Below are 21965 nucleotides of genomic sequence, written 5' to 3'. Positions count from 1 at the left end.
TTTCTTTTTCTTTTACATTTTGGTATGAGTTGAAAATTTTACAACAACAATCTATTTCTGTTTCTTTCTGTCAACGACAAATTTAGCTCACCTTTGTGAGACAAAACGAATTCTTGCTCTCTTTGATGACAATTTTAGTCTCTTTCTTTTTCTTGGAAAAGAGAATTACTGTTGTAGTTTCTTTTTATTAGCAATTCTGGTGCTTTTCAAAATTTACATAGCGATTATGAATCTTCACGTAGCGAGCTACTCACAAGTGAGTTGCAGTTCACTTTCACCTGCTCGAGCTATTATGATTGAGCAGGGAGGAGCACAAAAAGTGAACAAGGGTTGACAAGTCGGAAAATGGAAAATAATGGCGCGACTTGTGAACCCTTGAAATAATAATTTGTGTTGCCATACCGTCATTTTTTGCACAAATAACTTTGAAATTAATTAATTCTTATTTTTTGTATAAAAAATAAATAAATTTTCAAATTAATAAACATTTCTAGCAAGAAAAATCTCAGTTATTAACAATCCACTGTAAAAGAACATGGATATTGGTAAAAGAAAATACAACATTAAAACAACATGGCAACATCTGTAACAGCTGTTCTTTTGTTTTGGCAGATATGTGAAAATTGTTTATTTACTCTGAAGAATTCGTGAAATTTATTGGAAAATCGTAAAAAAGTGAACAAATGTCGTTTAAAAACGTCATTAAATGGCTACAATAAGTAAATGTTTAATGTTGCATTTTGGGTGATAACAGAAATGGCAAATTCTGAGGAATACCAAGGAAATGAAGTGGAAGTTGTGTTTAGCACCATCCCATTCTTTCCAAGACTGCGACCCCAAAAGATCCAAATCGTGTACATTACTCTCTCTAGGAATAACAATTGCAGACATGGGTTGCTCCTGATTGGGTCCTTGTATAGTTGTGAGCCGCTTTATGCAGAATGTACCTTTTTGATCTGTCCATACCTGAAAACTCGATTTAGGCCTTCCTTCACTGATACATACCACGGGCAACGTTTTAGTTACAGTACTTGCTCGGGCATTACCGTGAGATAGGGATGGCTCTCACGGTAATGCCCGAGCAAGTACTGTAACTAAAACGTTGGGTGGGTTGGCCCGACACACTAGGTCCATCAAGAATGATCTTCACGTTCTAGAGAGGGAAGCCCAACCATACTGGATAGAATCCCTTGCTCAACAAGCATTTCAAGTAGTTTTGAATAGCTTTCACATAGTCGCAGGTTCTAATGTAAACAAATATAGTGTGAATAAAGTCCACAACAAACCAGAGTAGTTTTTGCTCAACTATACTTGGGATATTGCAGTCGTCTAAATTCTTAGGCAAATATTGATAGCACCATGCACAGCACTCTGCGTCTTTTAATGGTGCGATGCCAAACCTAGTCATATAACTCCAGTGGATAGTTACATGCCATTCTTGGAACTGAAGGTAGACCCAATTTTGTACCAAATTCTGAAAGAATTCAGAGATTCAGACCGAATTCGTAAAGAACTCTGAAAAAATGTTAGCGGTCAATGTCCTAAGCTTTAAAAAACAAGAAAATTCGTTTTATGCAACTATAAACATTATGGTAGAAATTTATAATAATGATATTTCTTTCTTTTTATAAGAATAAAAACAAAAACGCCCATTTGTTTTTAAATTTTTAAGTTGACCTCAAGCCAAATTAAAACCAAAGAAAATAGCGTCCAAAGGTCAACAATAACCTCACAACATAAAAAATCTCTTATTATTTTTTGTTACTTTCAACCTAAAATACAATTAATTATCATTACAGATACAAAATATTCGTATTTTTTAAAATAAATGTTCACACTTAAATTTTTTTGTTCAACTCACTTTGATTTCGGTAGTGAGAAATTTCAGCAGAAATTTGCCTCTTTTTCTCACTTTTTTTACATTTGTAATAGCTAATTTTTTCACGAACGTGAGTTTTGCTCACCCTCTTGTTGTTTATAATAAGGGAACAGTGAGAACATAACATCACTCACGGCGATATGATGTTTATAATAGGGGAGGAGGCGAGAAAGAGAAAACTCACGGTGAGAGGCCGTTCATAATTGGGCTGTTATTTTCTTTCTTTTCCCGCTTGAGATTGTTTCTCAGATTCATGAGTATATTCGGCGTATGCCTGTTAGCTAGTTGTCCATTGTTTATTGTAGAAAATTAACCAGTGATTACCCAGTGTAGTCCGGTCAGAAAATTTAGGTCCCTGAGAACATGAATACTTGAGATAGTGCAATTTTCATCCGAATTTTGTTGAACTACCCTAGTATTCGATATTTTACTGACGGGTTTATTTTGCTACAATAGTGTTTATTGTGGATGGATATTTTGAAGTTTCTTTCTTTGACAAATAATTTCGAGTGCGGATTTCTTGTTTATTCAAAAAAAAAAAAAAAAAAAAAAAAAGGAAACTACAATAGATTTATTCTATTTCGGACAACTTCATTTAGAATTTCGCGCTTCCTGATGATAACTTTTAAGAAATTTTTATACGTCGAGACTACGTTGCAGGTTGAGAGATTGTAATAATCGTACATGATATGAATTTATTGGATGTTTTTATTGAATTTCGATCTTCTGAAATTAGGATACGATCTATTATCATCATCATTATTTATAAATCAACTCATTATCCACATACCTCTGTTAAGGTATATGCATATATATAGATGCATAGGCTCAATTTTAAGAATCTTTTCGGCGATTAACTTGACTAATGGTCAACCAGAATACAATTAATATTTTTGTATGCGGACATTTCCGATCTTTGATTTAAGAAGCATATGATATATATATGCATATATTCTAATTAATCATTTTACTTGGTAATTTTATAGTGTCAATCCCATTACATAGATCTCCGTCCATATATCCTAATTGGATATCCACCTTCCTAATTTTATCCAGTGAGCTCATTAGGTAGAAAAGTTTGAGGGTAGTATTAAATATTTAGTGCACAGTGGCACGAATGGGAATGACATACAGAAACGAATTTGATTTTTGTATGTTTTCTATTGAATATTAATTGAATTATTGTAACTGTTTTGGTATCCTATTATTAGTTGGATAATAATAGAATAGTAATTTAATGTAAGATTACATCTAAGCATTTATTGATTGTTCCTATTATAACTACTAGTTATAAATAAACATGTCTTGAATTTTGAAATTAATCATTATGAGATTCTAATTGGATATTATAAGGTGAAGTAAAGGTAAGGGTCAGCCAAGCCAAATTTTTGGGAGTCCTCATCATCGATGAGACTCATTGGGGATTTTGTAGAAAATCCATTGGGAGGGCAAGGTAACCCAGCAAACATCTTGGGTACCATCAACAACAACAACAACTTTAATTCTTTTGAAGTTAAAGAAGCATTTTTTTGCGATTTTGTGATTGATAATGAATCAATTTTGTTTATGTCTGGTCTGGAGTGGCCACTGAGCTAGACCGAATCTCTTCAATGGCAAGTGTATACCAGCGACATCTTGGTATGCCTCATTCCCCTATACACTCCGACCTAGTTACATAACAAAGGCAGCCAAATAATTACATTACAGTAAGTTCTACTTTAATTCAATGGATCATACAACATGATTTCAAGCAATTAGTATTAAATGTAAACTTAACAATTTAAGACCAAGAATTTGGTTCCCCAATGTATAAAAAATCCAAACTGAGGAAAAAAAATGTATATATGTATATTACTGTTAAATAAGCATACAAAAAATATAAATCAACTAATAGTACGTTTATATATAACCGGATTTAACAAACCCACTAGGTTTTAAATGTCAATTCCATTACATATACGTCAAACAAATCCTGATAATGAAGGTTAACCTCCCAAAAAGCTCTAATATAAACAGCATATAAGAGAACTACTATACTTGTTGCCACCATTGTGGATAACTTATCAGACCTGATTTAAAACAAAATCTGTATATTTTTGTTTAAATACATGTACCGTATTTTCATTTGTCCATTTTAATACAATTAAAGACATTATTTTGGCGATACTCCACTATTTTTTTCTTAAGCGACACGCATTTTCGGTTGTTGTTGTGAAAAACACTCACTAACAAAAAGTTAAATTCCGATATAATAAATGGTCTAAGCACAATGAAATTTTACACAAAGTTGGATGACAATATTATTTTTAAAATCATTTACATACATATTCTGTTACAGTAATTTTTAGTTACTTGTGTTCAAATGCAAAAGATGCCGACTACTGGTACATGCCGGACTTAGGGGTAGTTTACACTATATGTAATTGTCATATGACATGAAATTTTCCATCATTATATTTTTGCTAATATGTATGTGCAATATTGGAGATTTTCCTTACGCAATTTACTCTGTGCGTCCACACCAGCAATAATGTAATAAAACTACGTCTCCACATTGCCTCCGTGGGTAGATATGGAATGATTTTATTTTGTGTCATATGACATTTACATATAGTGTAAACTACCCCTTAGGAGCACTTACCCTATGCATTTTATATCGAAAACATTAGTAATTCTTACCAACATCAGTAATTCTTACTTCAATTATCCACTGTAACTATTTATAACATACACACAAACTATTTTCGTCTGTTGTGATTTCAATCAGAATAAATGTTCTGAGTTTGAGTACAATCAAATCACTCACTTCACAACGAAAAATCAAAATAAATAATCATTCTGGATGATCGTCCCGTTTGAAGCAATCAAATATAAGTTCGAAAACAGAACAATCAAGCGAGTTAGATCACAACATTTTTTTGTTTGTGTGAGCGACTCGAATAAACAATTTACAGTCGATGGTTTGATTGAGTTGAATTAGTTTTTTGTTATGAGTGTTCGATCATACACAATCACACTCAAAGCCAGTCTCTGATGAGAACAATTCAAAAAATGATAAAAATTAACATAATGGAAACACTGATATTCAAAGCTTTTCGGAATCAAACGAATGCTTTTCAATTTTTTATAAAAAACAAATTTTAAACGGATTCGTTTGAGGACGAACTATACGTTTGAAAAATATTTTTTTACAAAAACTGGCTGTTAAAAATACCTTGTTTGACTGTTTAGTTTTTACAAATTTACAACGAAAAAAATATGTGGCAAAACTTCGTTAATTGGTTTCGTTGCTTGAGAAATAATTGAAATGTGCGAATTTTTTAAATAAAATTATAATAAAATATGAAATTAAATGTGATTTTGTTAATAAAACAATATTTTTATTATTTTTAATTGTTTTTGGAGTGTTTTAAAATGACATACAGTGAGTGTCAAAAATATTCGGTTTTCTATTTTACCAATAATAACACCTCAGTATTTTAGAAGTCCATACCCAGTAACCAAGAAACCAAATACTTAAAAAAAATGTTGGTCCTGTGCATGGCAGAACTACCAGGTAGTGGTATCACACCAGCTGATCGAATATGAAAAGTCAAATCCCTTTATAAAAAAATTATTTTTGTTGTAATTTCCCCAACAACATAAAGAAAGTTTTGACATAACATATTCAAAATTTTACGATGCCACTACCTGGGTAATTGTGCCATGGTCCTGTGGCTATTAAAAAATTTATGTAGCATGGATCCATGGCAACCCTATAATATTTTATAAGAAATTATTAAAATTTAGGGCTAAGGAAAAACGATATCCTAGAAAAGAGAAAACTGTTTATATTTCATTATAAAAACGGCAGAAATAAAGGGAATTTTTGCTTTTTTTTTTGAATATTTAGTCGAATATATTTGAAATAATGTGCAAAAGTCACGAAAATATAGAAATAATCGATTTCGTGAAACAAATAAGCCAGCCAAACCAAGGACTGGGAGGGAAGGTAGAGGTATCTCCTGAAAAATAACTGCTAAACCGCCCTTAATTTTCTTGAAATTGATCACCGAGACCTAAATGACTTTCAGAAGATTAAAAATATGCACTTACTTTCCAAAAAAAATCGTAAGGATAAAGCCTTTCATGGCATTGTAACATATCATGAGTCGTTGATAAATACATGTCTCCTAGAAGCTCCTTCGTACTTTTTGTGTTGGAGTACACAGAAAGGCCGGAAACTTGGGGGTATACTGATTTTCCTGCTTAGACATTTAAAACTAACCCCATTTCACCAAGTTTCTGATATACATCAAGTTTTGAAGGTACATCAAGGCGAAATTTGAACTAGATTTTTGGTTATGTAAATAATACGATGGTGTGTGATGTGTTACAAGGCTATGAAAGGCTTTATCCTTTCGATTTTTTGAAATGTAAGTGCATATTTTCTATCTTCTGAAAGTTATTTAGGACTCGGTGACCAATTTCAAGAAAATTAAGCGTAAATTTTCCGGAGATTCCTCTACCTTCCCTCCCAGCCCTTGGTTTGGCTGGCTTATTTGTTTCACGAAATCGATTATTTCTGTATTTTCGTGACTTTTGCACATTATATCAACTATATTCGACTAAATATTCAAAAATAAGCAAAAATTCCCTTTATGTCTTCCGTTTTTATAAAGAAATATAAACAATTTTCTCTTTTCTAGGATAGCGTTTTTCCTTAGCCCTAAATTTTAATAATTTGCCATGAAATATAATATTTTTGCACTCAGGAACAAAGATTCGGTTCGCAATTATTGGAATTTATACTCAAATTGCAGAAAAATTTCGATATTGACCGGTTTTTTGCCAAAATATTTAACAAAAGTTACAAAAACCGAATATTTTTGACGCATAGAAAACAGGGTAACAACTTCTTCTTTGTTATTCTCGCTTATAGGTTTGCCATGGATCCATGTTACATACATTTTTTAATTGCCACAGGACCAACATTTTTTTAAGTATTTGGTTTTTTGAATATTGGGTATGGGGTTCTAAAATAGTGAGGTGTTATTATTGGTGAAATTGAAAACCGAATATTTTTGACACTCACTGTACATATTTCCAAAAAATACAATTCAACTTGGAAAGCATTCATTCCGAAAAAATTTTCGTTTTTCGGTTTCTGAAGAAGCTCGGAATCAATTCCACTTTCGCTCGGAATTGGTTTATGTGACATGCCTGTATAAATGCGGCCAAGTTATTCGATTCGTCCAAATATTTTCTATATAAACAATCTCGTGTAATGTTGTTTCTGTTGATTTCTCTTTGACATGACTCCGTATGTAGAAGAACTACTTGGTAGTTCGTTTGATGCTTTTCTGAATATTAGGTGCATGTCGTTTTTTTACGATGATAAAAATCCAAGCCCCTTCCTCTGTTTTAATGTTATTTGTGTTTAGTAGATCTGTCAGGAATACACAAATTCATGTACCGCTTTTGACCCCTTTGTTGGAAAAATCCTTTTTCGTACGGGTTGCACCTGTGTTTAATAGTTTACCGCAATATCTTAAGACATTCGTGGTTCCTTAATCTGTTATAAAAGGAAGTTATTTGAATATTTCAATCGGAGTGATTTTGAAGATTAATAGTTTTCTGACTAGTACACATTTTTGTTATGATTGTTTATGTTCCTTATTTATAATATTGCTTAGCTGATTTACTAAACATATCTTTATATTTTCTTTAATTACATCCTGTTAATGAATTTTAAGACTATTAAATTTAATGTATTGTCACTTTTAAGCTTGTGGAGTAGTGTATGTTTTGTAGCTTTTGGGACCGCTCTTGGCCCTATGGGCTAGGTTCCCATTTATGAAAATAAATTGAAATTGATAATAAAAAACTCAGTGAGATTATGTTTATAATTGTGCAGAATATGGAACAAATTCCAGCCTTGAACATTTCAATTAAGAAAGGAATTAATTATTAAAAAAAATTCTATTAAATGCGTTGTATTTAGCATAATACAATTTTTCGTTTTATTTAAAAAGTACAAGGATTAAATGCTAAAATTATACAAAATGATACAACAAAAATAATTAAATTCAACTGAGAAAATACTATACTTGTAGAGTCTTTATAAACAAGAGAATCAAATGCACATGTCAAGAATTGAAATACGTAGTTAACTAATTTTAATTTTCAATAAATATGTACGATATACATCCAAATATAGGACAAAAAATTACCTATTTATGCATAATTTTATAACTACTTGTTCTTGTTAATTTTAGATATTAATCTGTCGACACCTTTGTGTATGCGAAGTACCAGCAAAAATCCGACAATAATAGCAGGCATTGAGACAAATGTTGCTATACTTTCATAAATAAAACGAGGAGCAAAAATTTTCCATACCATTAGATGGCGGCAGTGAATGGTACATGCTAACATAGCACAGAACATCTACAAAAATAAGAGCCAATTTCATATCATTTTATTAAAATGTTTTAAATGTAAATGTGTACCTTAGCACCCTGTAAAATGTATAGTTGAACTGCGAGTTTGAATAGAGTTCCGACAAATATCTGTTCGTTTTCGAATAAAACCAACTCGCCACGTGTCATATCGAAACCAACACATTCGTTGGAAATTTCACTAAACGAACGATCATATGTGGATGATGACGGTTTTGCTGAATTGTTGCTATCCAACTTGCGTTCTCGATTTGCATTTGTTTTTATTAAAGTGGGAAATAAGGCGAAAATTGAGAATGTCTGTGTGGACAGTAGACCATACATGCAGGAGAACAAGATGTGCCCACAGAAGGTATTGAGGATAACTAATATTCCAGATATGAAATGTGACTGCCCAATGTTCGTAGTACGGCCAACAAACGCAGCGCGCCAATCAATCTGCGATAATGTTGTCTGATGTGATGTGGCGAAGAAGCAAAAATGTCCCAATAAAAACCACCCAACAATAGCAGTAAATGTTGGTTGCAGGCAAGTTTCTATAAAATGTGTTAAACGAATTTGTATTAATGAGTTTCTCTATATACGATTTTATCCACTTACCAAAGCTAACTGCCGTTCTATACCGCAAGACTGCATGTAATGATAACATTATGGCAGCCACTGCTATACATACAACAACACCAGAGCACGACTTCGGCTCCAGAAGTATAACCATGACCATGGTTAGAAATGTGCCAAATGATATCAGAACTGAAGAATAAATTGTCGCTAGGCCATAAACAACTGGAATATCGTTGCGTCGTTCTGCATCGTCTCCATGGTACAAACTTTTCATCTTCTTAAATATTTCCGGAATAACGTTCTCCGATTGGCTCACGCTAATTGTTGATTTGTTTTTTTGTGGCAGGACATACACCATTAAAGGTGAAATAGTAACTACAATAATTTGAATAACAAACAAAGCGTATACCACCAACGCCATCATATCAATATGGGTGCGATCGATATTCTTTATAGCGCTGTTGGATAGAAGAATGTGCCCTCCTGCACAAATGCTAGCAATTGTCGGGCCATAGCGAGCCATTAATACATTTACCGCATATCCAGTCAAATTACCACAAGATCGCAAATAAATTCGGCTAAGTGTAGTGTATAGGACGACGATTACAATAGAAAGAATATACGATTTTGCTCCAGAGGGCCTTTTTAAGGAGAATCCTCCTACCGAAGAGTTGTTGTTAGTAAAATCCATACAGTTTCCTTGTTCTTCACGACAGCGGAAAAATGTGGTAGCAAAACGTATTAAAGATACTGCTAAAATGCTGGCCAACAGCAGTTTAAAAGCTGTTGATTTCAAAAACTGCTGTGGTTTGAATTTTGTTCTAAAGTCGACCCGTATACTCTTCTGCAACAATTCGTATGCCACTAGTATAATTACGCATACAAGCAAGTAGGATAATACGCGACCCTCGTTGACCACAAAGCTATTAGAATAGCAGATTGACATCAATATGATAAGTATGGCACGTGTCGGCATATTCACGAATCGTTTTACTTTAGACCAACTGGTTGCAATAATGTTCCAATTTTGTACCATATGAAATACAAGTATCAGTGTACTTATCACATTTGTAAAAAATATTATTGCATGTTCTTCTGTTTTGAAGGAAAAATTCCTATAGTAACGATAACCAAAAACGCCAGCGGCAAAATTTAACAAATAGGTGTAACCCATTTCCTTAATTGTGAAGATATTTGATAATTTAGCAGCTGGTGTATTAGTAATTAGCACGAATGAGAAGAACACTGAAAAGAATGTGACCAAAAGTCCTTGAGACATTTGCGTAGCATCGAATTTGACCCACAACTCGCGGCATGTACTCAGTATTTGTCTAAGATGTGCATTCAGATCTCCAATAAATGATTTAAACGCAGCTTCGTTATATATCGATTTGACGCGGTGTGTCAACAATATAAATTCAGTATCCATGCGATCCATTTGTTCCACATTAAAACTTCGCTTATTCTCAACAGCATAATTGTAAAAGTATGTGTAGATTTGTTGGGCGTTTTGCCATGCATGCAAGACTAGAGTTTGCAATTTCGTCATATGAGGAACGACGACATCAGGAACAATATTAAAATTGATTAAGCCCAAATTTGAATACGGAATTGGTATGCCGAGAATTGTTGCAAGTGTAGGTACCAGATCAATCTAAAAGAGAAATTGGATAATTAATATACATATCACCAATATTTTTGAAAATTTAATATAGCTGAAGCCAAGGTTTACCCTTTTAGAATGCGCGACTTGTGGTTCTATATTATACAAATTAAATATTTTTGGATAAAATGAAATGTTGTTGGACGTGGCAAAAAATATTGGCCTTAAAATATAATTTGTGTGGAAGCTGTGGCTATATTTATGTTAAAAAATGGGTAAAAATGTGTTGAAGCCACCATGCCTTTTTTTGTTTTCTCTCGATTTGTGAGTAAACCACACTTCTCTCGAATTTCCTGTCAAAGTAAAAGTAGAAGCAAACTAAATAAGGATCAACTCACTAATGTATTACTTTTAAAAATTTGAACTGCTTCTACCATTAAATGATGCTGACATTTTGAAGCCAGTTTTACAGTGTTTTTTGACATTTTCTTCTAATTTCATTCCGCAAACAGGTTTTACAAAAAATCGTATATAGGATTGTAGAACTCGCGATTCTGAGTTATGTGATATATGTGTAGTGAATGTAGTCTACACAGCTTCATAGAAATCTGCATCCAAATACGGAAATTTTGTGCGAACATTTTTCTAAAAATCATATTTTTCGGGTCTAATTTTTACAATTGTCATTCGATTTCCTCGTACTTGATTGCACATTTTAGTTTTTTACGTTCCGGATCTAATAAATCATTCACCGTGAAAATCCATACACTAAAACGCGATTTACAAGAAAGTCCAAAGTAGAAAAATCACCTAAAATTGTTTTTGGAAATATCGCGTAGTTTATCGCGTTTTCTGCGGTTCGTTTCCACTGCAATGAAACAACTAATACAGCATCTTCGTTTTAGCGGAAACAGAGTTTTGAAAACTTCACTAATAAGGGAGCTACATTCATTTTATCCCAAAAAATAGTGTGTGATGCTACATCCACGGTTCTTAATTGATCGCCTTGAAATAGATATATATCGATGTAGATTCTCATGGTGGACATTGAAATCGGATGCGGACAAAAATTGTATGCACTTTGCGCAAATTAGCGATATTTTATAGGTATTTTAATGCTAAGATGCAGCTGATGCTACATCTTAGGCTCCAAATTAAATTTCAAAAAATATATACAAATTAACAGATATGGTCTTGCTGTACATGAAAATCACATGCGGACAAAATGATTTTGATAATTACGCGATTTACACGTATTTTACAATGCATATAAATAAAAATGGGTTATTTGACCTATATTTCCATTTCAGAAGCTTTGACATATATCCTCATTAAGCCAATTAGCTTCCCTAATGGGAAAGCTTTAATATGAATGTCAATAAAGCAAAATCCGTCTATTTTGTTAGGAGATTTAAGCAAAATGAAGGAAATATTCCTATAATTTTTACAATATTTTCTACTACATAATGCATGTGAAACAAATATTTTTTCAAACAAAAAATTATTTTTTGACCAAAATATGTGCTTATTTTGGATGTAACAAACTATAACACCAATCTGTATGATTGCAGTCTCATTTGATACGCCGTGAAGTTTGGATCCACAACAATTTTTTATGTAATTATATGACCACTAAATGGGCTTTAATTTTGAAAAAAGTAGACTTATATTCAATAATTTAGCAATTTTATGTACATTCCGCGAATTCTGTGTAACATTTTGCAGGTATTATGCAATCTACTCGCTGAAGTCACTTCGAGAGAACTTTTTTGTAACAATTGTGCTCATTAAAATAATTAGCGTTTTTATAATATTTTCTTTCTTAAAAAGAGAAATAAAAGCGCCATAACTTTTGTCCGCAACAACCAAAAATTGGCTCGCGATCAGATTCGTACTGGGAATCTTTTTCTTAACCTACATATCAAAAATCGTTGATGTAGCGCGAAAAAAATTTATCCTTTTTTTCTGAAATGGAATATGAAATAATTGACAATATTCCTGATATAAATAACAAAATAAAATTTGTGAATATATCAATGAACGCTTCTGATACGTTTTAACGTTTAGAAAATTATAGTACGTTTATATAAAACCGGATTTAACAAACCCACTGGGTTTTAAATGTCAATTCTATTACATATACGTCAAACAAATCCTCATAAAGAAGGTTAACCCTGCAAAAGGCTATAATATAAACATGGCCTTACAGATATGTAAATGAGAAATTGATTTATTAATATATTATTTTTACCGGCAGTTTATATAAAAGTAATCTCACATCTTTGTGTTTATTTCAGCTTGAGTCCATATTTTGTTGTAATTCAATTGTTTGAATAACAATAAAATATTTTAAAGTGGATATGAAATTGATTAGTTGCGGGCGAGTTGTTGTTTTTACCCCCGCTTATTGAAGCAACATTCCTATGTTCGTATTCTTTGCGAAGCAAAGACGACATAAAAGCAGTGGTGGATATGAAATTCTTTAGTTCGACTCAAATTGTAGGGTAAACAGCTTTAGGGCCATGCAGCAAATTTCTCATTTTATTTAATTTGCTAGATGGCTTTATTGACCTGTTTATCGATACAGAGTCGGCGAAAAAGGGAACTGATGAAGTTGTTTGGTGACAACTGAAACTATAGTATTCCCTACCCTTCGCCCGCAACTAATCAATTTCATATCCACTTTAAAATATTTTGTTGCTATTCAAACAATTGAATTACAACAAAATATGGACTCAAGCTGAAATAAACACAAAGATGTGAGATTACTTTTATATAAACTGCCGGTAAAAATAATATATTAATAAATCAATTTCTCATTTACATATCTGTAAGGCCATGTTTATATTATAGCCAATTCTGCAGTCCAACAATAAAAAACGCCAACAATAAAAGTTATCTCAATTAAAAAGGCACAAACAGAATTAAAGATGAGCAATGTTTGGGCCCAAACATTCTCGTAGTGGTAATGTTAAAGCAACTGCATAAACCCGAAGTTTTTTGTTCTTTCCTATGGGAGTTTGCCATTCACCTACTAGGCGTGTCTTCCCGGGTGGCGGATGGGAAGGGTGTCTCTACGATGTGTGGAGTCGGAGCCGACCTAGGGTAACCAAAGCCGAACCTGGCCCCGCACATCGTGGAAACCTTGGGGGTTTCGGACCCCTCGTGGACCAAAAATTGGATCAGGGTAGTTTCCTTAAACAAATTAACTAAAATAGGTAGAAAGAATAGGAGAAATAAAGTTACCGTGCAGGGAGTTAATAACCCAGTACCGGCTGCATGCGTTGGTGAGACCACAAGCCATGTCTCGTCGAAATCATGTGATTGGCACCTACAGCTGTACTCGCTACAAGTACATCAACTTTACCCCCCAAATTAGATGACGACCCGGTAATCCAAATGGAAGTCTACGGCAGACAGGACCGGGGACGACCTGCACGGGACCCTCGAAACTATTCACGACAGTCTAGAGAGGCAGAGTAGGGAACTCCTCGACCAGCTGGATAGTCTTGTCCCGGATGAGCATAGTGAGGACATACTCCCGGAGGAATTGCTACTCAATCTAACCCTGACTGATGATGAGCTGGACACCACGGTGATTCCGGCCAAGTCAACTCAGGAAGATTGCTGTGGCTCTAACGAAGGGGGTATGGACCTTGATGTCCAACCGAAGGCAAGTCTGATTCCGACAGGTCCTGTGTCGGCACATGCCGACAATAAGCTTCAAAGGCAGACGGCTACTGAAACGGTGTCCGACGACGGGGAATCTAACGAGACAGCGGCTCAAAGAATGTATCTGCACGAGAAGCATCTGATGCGAAGCACTACAGACGTGCCGTATCTTATCTCCGCAAGTTCGTAGGGCGAGATGCGAACATGCATTCGGAGAGGGAGGACCACCTCATCAGGGGTAAGCTGAAATTTATAAGTAAGTTCGAGAGAACTTACCCACGTAAATTTCATCGCGAGCTCCAGGTGGAAAGGATCTTCCTCCCGCTGCCCCTGGCAAATGTGCTAAGCCGCAATCTGTTCCGAAGCCTAGCCCGAGCCATAAGGTAATGGAAAAGGCTATTGAGTGCACCCCAAACCAACGGGCACCCATAAGGGTGATCGACCGGTGAAGACTCTGCCTCAAAGCCCGATTCTGTTCCAAAAAGCAAAGGTGAAGCGGTTGGAAATGCTTGTCTTAACAGGAAGATGGTAAAGTCAGCTAAGAAAACATTCAGCCCTATTTTGAACATTCCCATGGGAGAAAATTTCCAATTCCCACGCTTTCCAGATTCTCAACGACGTGGGAACAGCAAGAAAAGAGAGAAGAAATTTCGAAATTAGTTACAACAAATTATTATAGCATACTTTTGGAGCTGTAATTTTGTTTTATAATACAAAATGCATATTTGCATTGAATTCACGGTTTTTGAATTAGGTTAGTAAACGCACAACTCTCCTAATTCAACAACCATGCATTAATTTATGGATTTTTTAAGTGAATGGAGTCAAACGTTGTGTGGTACTAATAAGTACATTTTCTGCAAAATGTGCGAACTGGTGTAAGAATTTTTTTAATTATTAGGCAAACATACTTTTTGTGTATAAAATAATAGGAACTTTTTAAGTTGTTAAAGAATTTTAAAATTGTATGTTGATATACTTTCGGAATAATTTGAGTTAGGGGTTTAACGAGTATATCGCTAGTTTTATTTATTCCTAATAATCGCTTTCGTGTTTTGCATATTTTTAAAAACAAAATCAAAAAGATAATTTCGAATATTTTTCTTGATTTTTACATATTATTGCGTATTATTACATATTTACATTCGTATATTGACATATTTTTTACGCCTAATCGGTATTATGAAAAACAAAAACATTAGTTTTTAAAAATTATTTTGGCAACAAAAATTAATAGAATTTTTAAGAGATTATTTGTATACCTTTAAATCAATGGTCTGTTCCAGAACTGCAAGAAACTACATATTTTACTATTTTTTTTTTCAATATCATAAAGGAAAAATTGTTATCGTAGTAAAAAGAACTAGCTGCCGTTGAACGTACTACCAAGGAGAAGCAACTGAGTACGGAAAAGACATCCACCTCCTCTAGAAAAGTTAACTCCAAGGCGCACGGTCAAGAGCGCAAAAAGCCATACGATAGACCGGCCACAGTGGCGAATGATGAAGTCCTTCAAGTGGCAATCATCGACAGAGCTGACCCTAATGAAAATCAGCGACAGTCACTGGTTGCTATTTGAAATCGGTCTTCGGTAATCTTTTTTCAAAATTTCAGAATTCCAGCTCTATCCATTTAACCAAATCCAAATTGTACCAAATTTAGTACTTTTTTTAACCATAAGTACGAATTTTCAAAATTTCCTCAATCTTACATGCCAACCATAATCATAATGTAAAATTTCTGGATTCAAGCGCTATACGTTCCTATTTGAAATCGGTCTTCGGTAATTTTATTTCAAAATTTCAAGATCTATTCGTTCTCCCAAATCTGAATTGTACCAAATTTAGTACTTTTCGTACCCATAAGTACAAATTTTCAAATTTAATTCCAAATTGCAGGTTTTCAGCTATATCCCTTCAACGAAATCCACATTGTACCAAATTTAGTACTACTTAGTATTTTTCGTACACATATGTACGAATTTTCAAAAATTCCTTCATATCTCAATCTTACACTCCAACAGTAATCTAAAATTCAAATTTCAGGTTTATAGCTCTATCCGTTCATTCATTCAGCACTATCATTTCATCCCAATCAAAATTGTACCAAATTTAGTACTTTTCGTACACATAAGTACGAATTTCCAAAACCGTATTCTTATATCAGCATCACTCTCCATCCTTTATTCCTATACCAAATTTCAAGATTCTAGCTATAACCGTGTACTTTTCGTACAATTGGTACTAAATTTAGTAACTTTTTAGTACTTTTCGTACACTTATAGGTCGAATATCCAAAAACCCTTTAGTACACCTTTCTAACTCTCCATCAGTGACTCTCATTCCGAACTTCAGGATTCTAGCTCTAGCCGTTTGCCAAATACAAATACAAACCATATTTAGTACCTTCTAGTACTTTTCGTACCCTTCTAGTTCGAATTTCCAAAAACCCAGCCTTATCTGACACCTTCGGATCAAGAGTGACCCTCACCCTCTAGATTCTAGCTTCAGCCGTTTAGCCTGGGCGTTGATTATCAGTCAGTCAGTCATCATTACTCAACTCTTTTATAAGTATATATTAGAAACGTGCTTCATAAGAGTATTGTAGTTTAGAATGTTATCATATACGAGTACAGAGACGAAAACGTGATAAATACAGACCACGTTAGACAAACTGTAAAAACACGGGAGATAACACAACGCGGTAAATAAGAAAATATGCCTAAAACAAATCTGTTACGTATTATGCGTCTTACTTATCTTATCGGTTTAGAGATTACCTGCTGCATAACTTCAATATCGGAACCATATTCAGCACTTAGAAACTTGGCCTTTTTAGTGTAGGCAAATAGAAGGGCATTGGTTTCATCATTTGAATCTCCACCATGATCACCCGATATAGTCATGCCATGATCACCCATCACAAGAAGGGTTGTGTCATCACTCATCTGAGATACGACGTTTCTAAAAATATAATAAATGTTTTAATTTGTTCTAGATCTCTTAAAATAATATCTACCTGATAACATCATTCATTTCGTTAAGTTTTCGAGCCATTTCCTCATGAAGGGGACCATGTTTGTGTCCACAATGATCTACCCCCAAGAAATGTGCAATCAAAACCTGCCAATCGTCCCTTTGCATTTCTTTTGGCAAATGATTTTCGATTTTGCGATCAATGGTATCCAAATCGAAGATATCAAAACTTGGATAGGAGTATGAACGTTTGAAACGATTGGGATATAAATCGGTCCATGTGCTATCACCCATGAAAACAATTGGCAACCGATTCTTTACCATCTGATCAATTATATTATCCTCATTTATTTCCGGGGAAGCGAAATTCGACCCAACATCAACGAATGTTGGTAGGCTTCCTGTGGTTAGTCCCTTCAAACGTTGTAATGTTGTAGTAGGTGGGTCAGCTTTGAACCGCATTAGACGTGCATGTTGCGGTTCACTTGTAATTAAGTTTCTCAACACACTCAATTTATTCTCATACGGCAGTGGTTGTGTTACATTTTCCTTGTAAACTCCGAAGTCGTATTTGAGGGCATCAATTAACAAAATAATTACTTTTGATTTTGGTGGAAGGCACAAATTAGATGAGGCATTGACATCTTTGAAGATCTCGCTGACGACAGCTTCTGTTAAGTAGTATTCCTACAAAAACGACATTAAATTAGCTTAATAGTTGGAATTAATTAATGTAAACAAATAGACTACTTGACTTACGTCATTTGGATCTATTGACAAATGCCGGCAACTACTAACATCAGACTTGGAAACACGAGATAGTAGGAATCCTCGAGAGAACAAATATACACCGGATGAAATTAGATATGCAACCCATGCAAGCATCAACGCATAGCTTAAGGCAAACTTCATATTTCAAACTTTATAAATTGTAAACCAAAATCACTCTTCCCAAACACTTTCTTCTTATTGAGAGAGATGTGTAAATCGAGTTTTTGCGTCATTACATATGTTCTCTGTTCTTTTTCGAATACATCAGCAGTTTTCTTTATTCTTTGTTGTTCCCTCAATTTTCGTACCTGGTTCTCTAGATTCCTTGAGATTCTATCATTTTCGTAGCGAGCATATACAGCTGTAACTAATGCTATGTTTACATCATTGATGCTCAGAAAAGTTGGTGTATTAGTAGTGGTAAGATACTCTTTCCATTGCTAAACAATGGTAAATCAAAAATAAAGAGAGAATATGTGTGATTTGTTTACACTTTTAAGTATGAGGGCGAGCATCGCTAGTTTACATTTACGAAATCCACTCAATTTCATCTGTCAAATCCATAGGTCCCGGCCCACACTAGCGTGAATTTCATTAAAAATTTTCATGAAATTAGGTGTTCTTAAATCGAATTCCCCACTACAGCGATTTTATGATTTTACTCTACCATGAAGGTCGATCTAGAGACGCATAATTTCATGTAATTTTTTCAATGAAATAACTCTAGTGGACCGGGACTAGGTTAAACGTCAAATGAAATCCAATGGATTTCAAATGAGATTTCATTTGACGTTTGAGGTATGGAATTGACAGATGAAATCGAGTGGATTTCGTAAATGTAAACTTAGCATTAGCATAACACACGACGCGACGTAAAAAATATTCACCTTCCTACCGACTTTTGAAACGGTATTATCAATATGGCGGTTACGACTGTATATAAAATAAAACAAATCAATTTCAACATAACTTTTACGCCTTTACGTAACGTACTAAAATATTTCACCATACTACCACAAATACGTTATGACCGAAATCCCGTTTAAAACACAAAACCGCGATTAAAAAATATGAAACCTTTTTCATTCATAGATACAAATAATTTTCTTTACAATAATTGGATTTTCGTGGTTTATTTGGCTTTTGTTTTCATAATACAAAGCACACACATATGTATGTATATATGTTCTTCTTTGAATTAGACTAATTCCTATTCTATGAAAAAATTATGGACAGCTGGGGCTCAATTCTACAAACAGAATTGAGCCCCTGGGAGCATGGTGGAATAAGAAGGTGTTACATCGATAACAACCCAGCAAAAATTTTTGGAAGTTGTTCATGTGGAGTTATGATTTTACATCCTTACATCCTTCGATTCAGTCCGCACGGAGTTATGAAAAATGCACTCCGTTGGATACAATTTATAAGCAGTTGCTTTAGAGATCCCTACAAAAAAAAAACAGTCGGTTGATCCCTACACGCCGCTGCAGACATCATTTCTTCAAAAGAGAAACGTGAAACAAGAGTGTGTATATTTCGAATAAATTGTTATAAAATAAAAAAATACAAACTAAATTTGCGAACATTTTTGCGGTAATTTACAAGACGGAAATTTTTAATGGAGCGGAGTTGGAGTCCATTTCGAAAGCTGAACTAGTGATGGGAATGAAACATCAAAACCCTTTAGTATGATGGAGCAAAATCAGTTGCGCTTGTATTAAATGGAGAACGGAGGAAATACACTCAAATGCGATTGAATTGTTAATAAAAAAGTTCTTAATGTTCTTGTTTTACTCCATTGTTTTACCCAAATAATAAATGCATTTTATTCATTCTGGGATATTTTGCAATGGCTTGCATTTTTATTGCATATTTAGACTGATTAAAAACACAATCCGAAGAATGCCTTTAAATAAAATCCAAAGCACTGCATTTAAAGCCGTGATTTGGATCGAAAATGCATCCTAGCTGTGTGCTGTAGAAGCAAAATAGAGTGCATCCTAGCTGCGCGCTCTCTTGTAAAATTCATACCCAGCAAAAAGTTTGCATCCGCGGATGCAGTTGAATCACTACAAGTGTACAGTACATTTGCCGTTGGTGTACAAGGGAGCGCGCAGCAAGGATGCACTCCATTTTGCTTCCACAGCACACAGCCAGGATGCACTCCGTTTTCGATCCAAATCACAACTTTTTATGTAGTCTTTTGGATTGAATTTAAAGGCACTCTTCGGATTGTGTTTTTAATCCAACCAAAGATGCAGTAAAAAAGCAAGCTATTGCGAAATATAAATATAGTAAATGAAATCTCATCTGTATTTCATTTGACGTTTAACCTACGGATTTGACTGTTGAAATCGAGTGGATTTCGTAAATGTAAACCAAGCATTATTCCACCATGGTCTGTACCATAGTCCCGGTTTATATTAGGCGAGTTTACTTGGTACATCTACCTTTGTAATTGTACCATGGTATGATTTGATGTAACACCTTCTTATTCCAGCAAGGTCTGCACCATAGTCCCGGTTTATATTAGGCGAGTTTAGTTGCGGCAATTTTTCTCGTTCCTTTTTAAGTTCCAATTTACATTGGGCGAGTTTACTTGCGGCAATTGTCATTTTGTAGGAGAGAGAGGTGAGGCATATGGTAACCCTTTGCCTCTCAGCACCCTCTCTCACCTACAAACTGACAATTGCCGCAAGTAAACTCGCCTAATGTAAATTGGGACAAACTTGCCTCTTGCGTTTAAAAAAGCCCATATTTACATTAGGCAATTTTCCTTGCGGCAATTGTCAATTTCTTGGTGAGAGAGGGTGTTGAGAGGCAAAGGGTTACCGTATGCCTCACCTCTCTCTCCTTCAAACTGATAACTGCCCCAAGGAAAATTGCCAAATGTGGATATGGACTTAGACTGTGGCCTAATTACGACATTCGATTCAATCGAGAATCTACTCGTGAATGAAAAAATCGAACTATGAAAACCTATGTGTTTTTCAAAGAACATTAATGGCCCCGGCACATACGGTACGTTGTGCGTTGCGTCACGCGTTAAAAACAACAACCACATGAAAAAAATGTAAGTGATGCCAAGTTTGTTCTTGAAGTTTTCATGTGGTTGTTGTAACGCGACGCACAACGTACCGTATGTGCCGGGGCCATAAGAATGTAGGTGGTAAAACATGTGTTTGTTTTAAAGCAAAAAATAAGAAACAAAATTATTAATGAAAAAATTTTAATATTTGTTGAAATCGTTGAATAATATTTTTGGTAATAATTTCGGAAAGAATTTGTGCTAGAAAACTAAGAAATGATTTATTTTTGTAATACTTTTTGACATTGTTGTAACCAGTGTTCGAAAATAAACAATATGGTATCGTACCGTACCGTTCCGTACCGTACCAAGGTGGATAGGTACACTACGATAGTGTACCGCTCCGGAACACAAACAATAAAAAATATTTTAGTGATACTGTACCGGAACACAACGATAATCGTAGTGTACCGCAGTCCTCTGACTGCGGAGGACTAAAAATCGTAGCGTTCCGACTGCGGAGCACTAAAAATTTTAGTGTTCCGACTGCCGGAGCACTAAAAATTTTAGTGTTCCGACTGCCGGAGCACTAAAAATTTTCGTGCTCCGACTGCGGAGGACTAAAAATTTTAATGTTCCGACTGCCGGATCACTAAAAATCATAGTGCATCACGTGTTGGAACACTAAAAAATAATAAAGGTATTATGTTTTCTTAGGAAAATTAAATATTTGGTTAATTTGATCAAATAAAAATTAAGATAAACTGTTACATCCATGTATGTTTAAATTAGTTAAACACATTGCGAAATTTGGTCAAAATTATGAAAAAACAATATTTAGTTTTTGTGGATGAAGCACAAAGATCGTCGTGCCGGAGCACTTAAAATCGTTTTGTACCACGTTTTGAAACTATAAGGTAATGAACCATACATTAATTTATTATGATTTCTGAGGAAATTAAATATTATATATATATTTTTTAATAAATAAAAATTAAAAGAAAATGTGAAAAACATCCGATTTGGTTTTTGGACA

General features: G+C 34.3%; 1 protein-coding gene across 1 annotated transcript; it reads right to left on the bottom strand.

Annotated features, from left to right (window-relative positions):
• Window positions 1–7848: 7848 nt before the first annotated feature.
• PIG-O (phosphatidylinositol glycan anchor biosynthesis class O) lies at window positions 7849–18180 on the bottom strand. Its single transcript, XM_073989660.1, has 6 exons — window positions 17890–18180; window positions 17174–17817; window positions 16935–17118; window positions 8920–10534; window positions 8371–8855; window positions 7849–8308 (listed from the first exon to the last, which is right to left on the bottom strand). Exons 1-6 carry the CDS (start codon window positions 18040–18042, stop codon window positions 8114–8116), a joined length of 3276 nt encoding a protein of 1091 aa, XP_073845761.1. The 5' UTR covers window positions 18043–18180; the 3' UTR covers window positions 7849–8113.
• Window positions 18181–21965: the final 3785 nt, after the last annotated feature.

Source organism: Musca autumnalis, unplaced genomic scaffold, assembly GCF_047663935.1.
Source record: "Musca autumnalis isolate F117 unplaced genomic scaffold, ASM4766393v1 scaffold_5, whole genome shotgun sequence".
NCBI lineage: Eukaryota > Metazoa > Arthropoda > Insecta > Diptera > Muscidae > Musca > Musca autumnalis.
The sequence above is the reverse complement of the archived record's forward strand: the minus strand, read 5'-3'. Positions and strand labels throughout refer to the sequence as shown.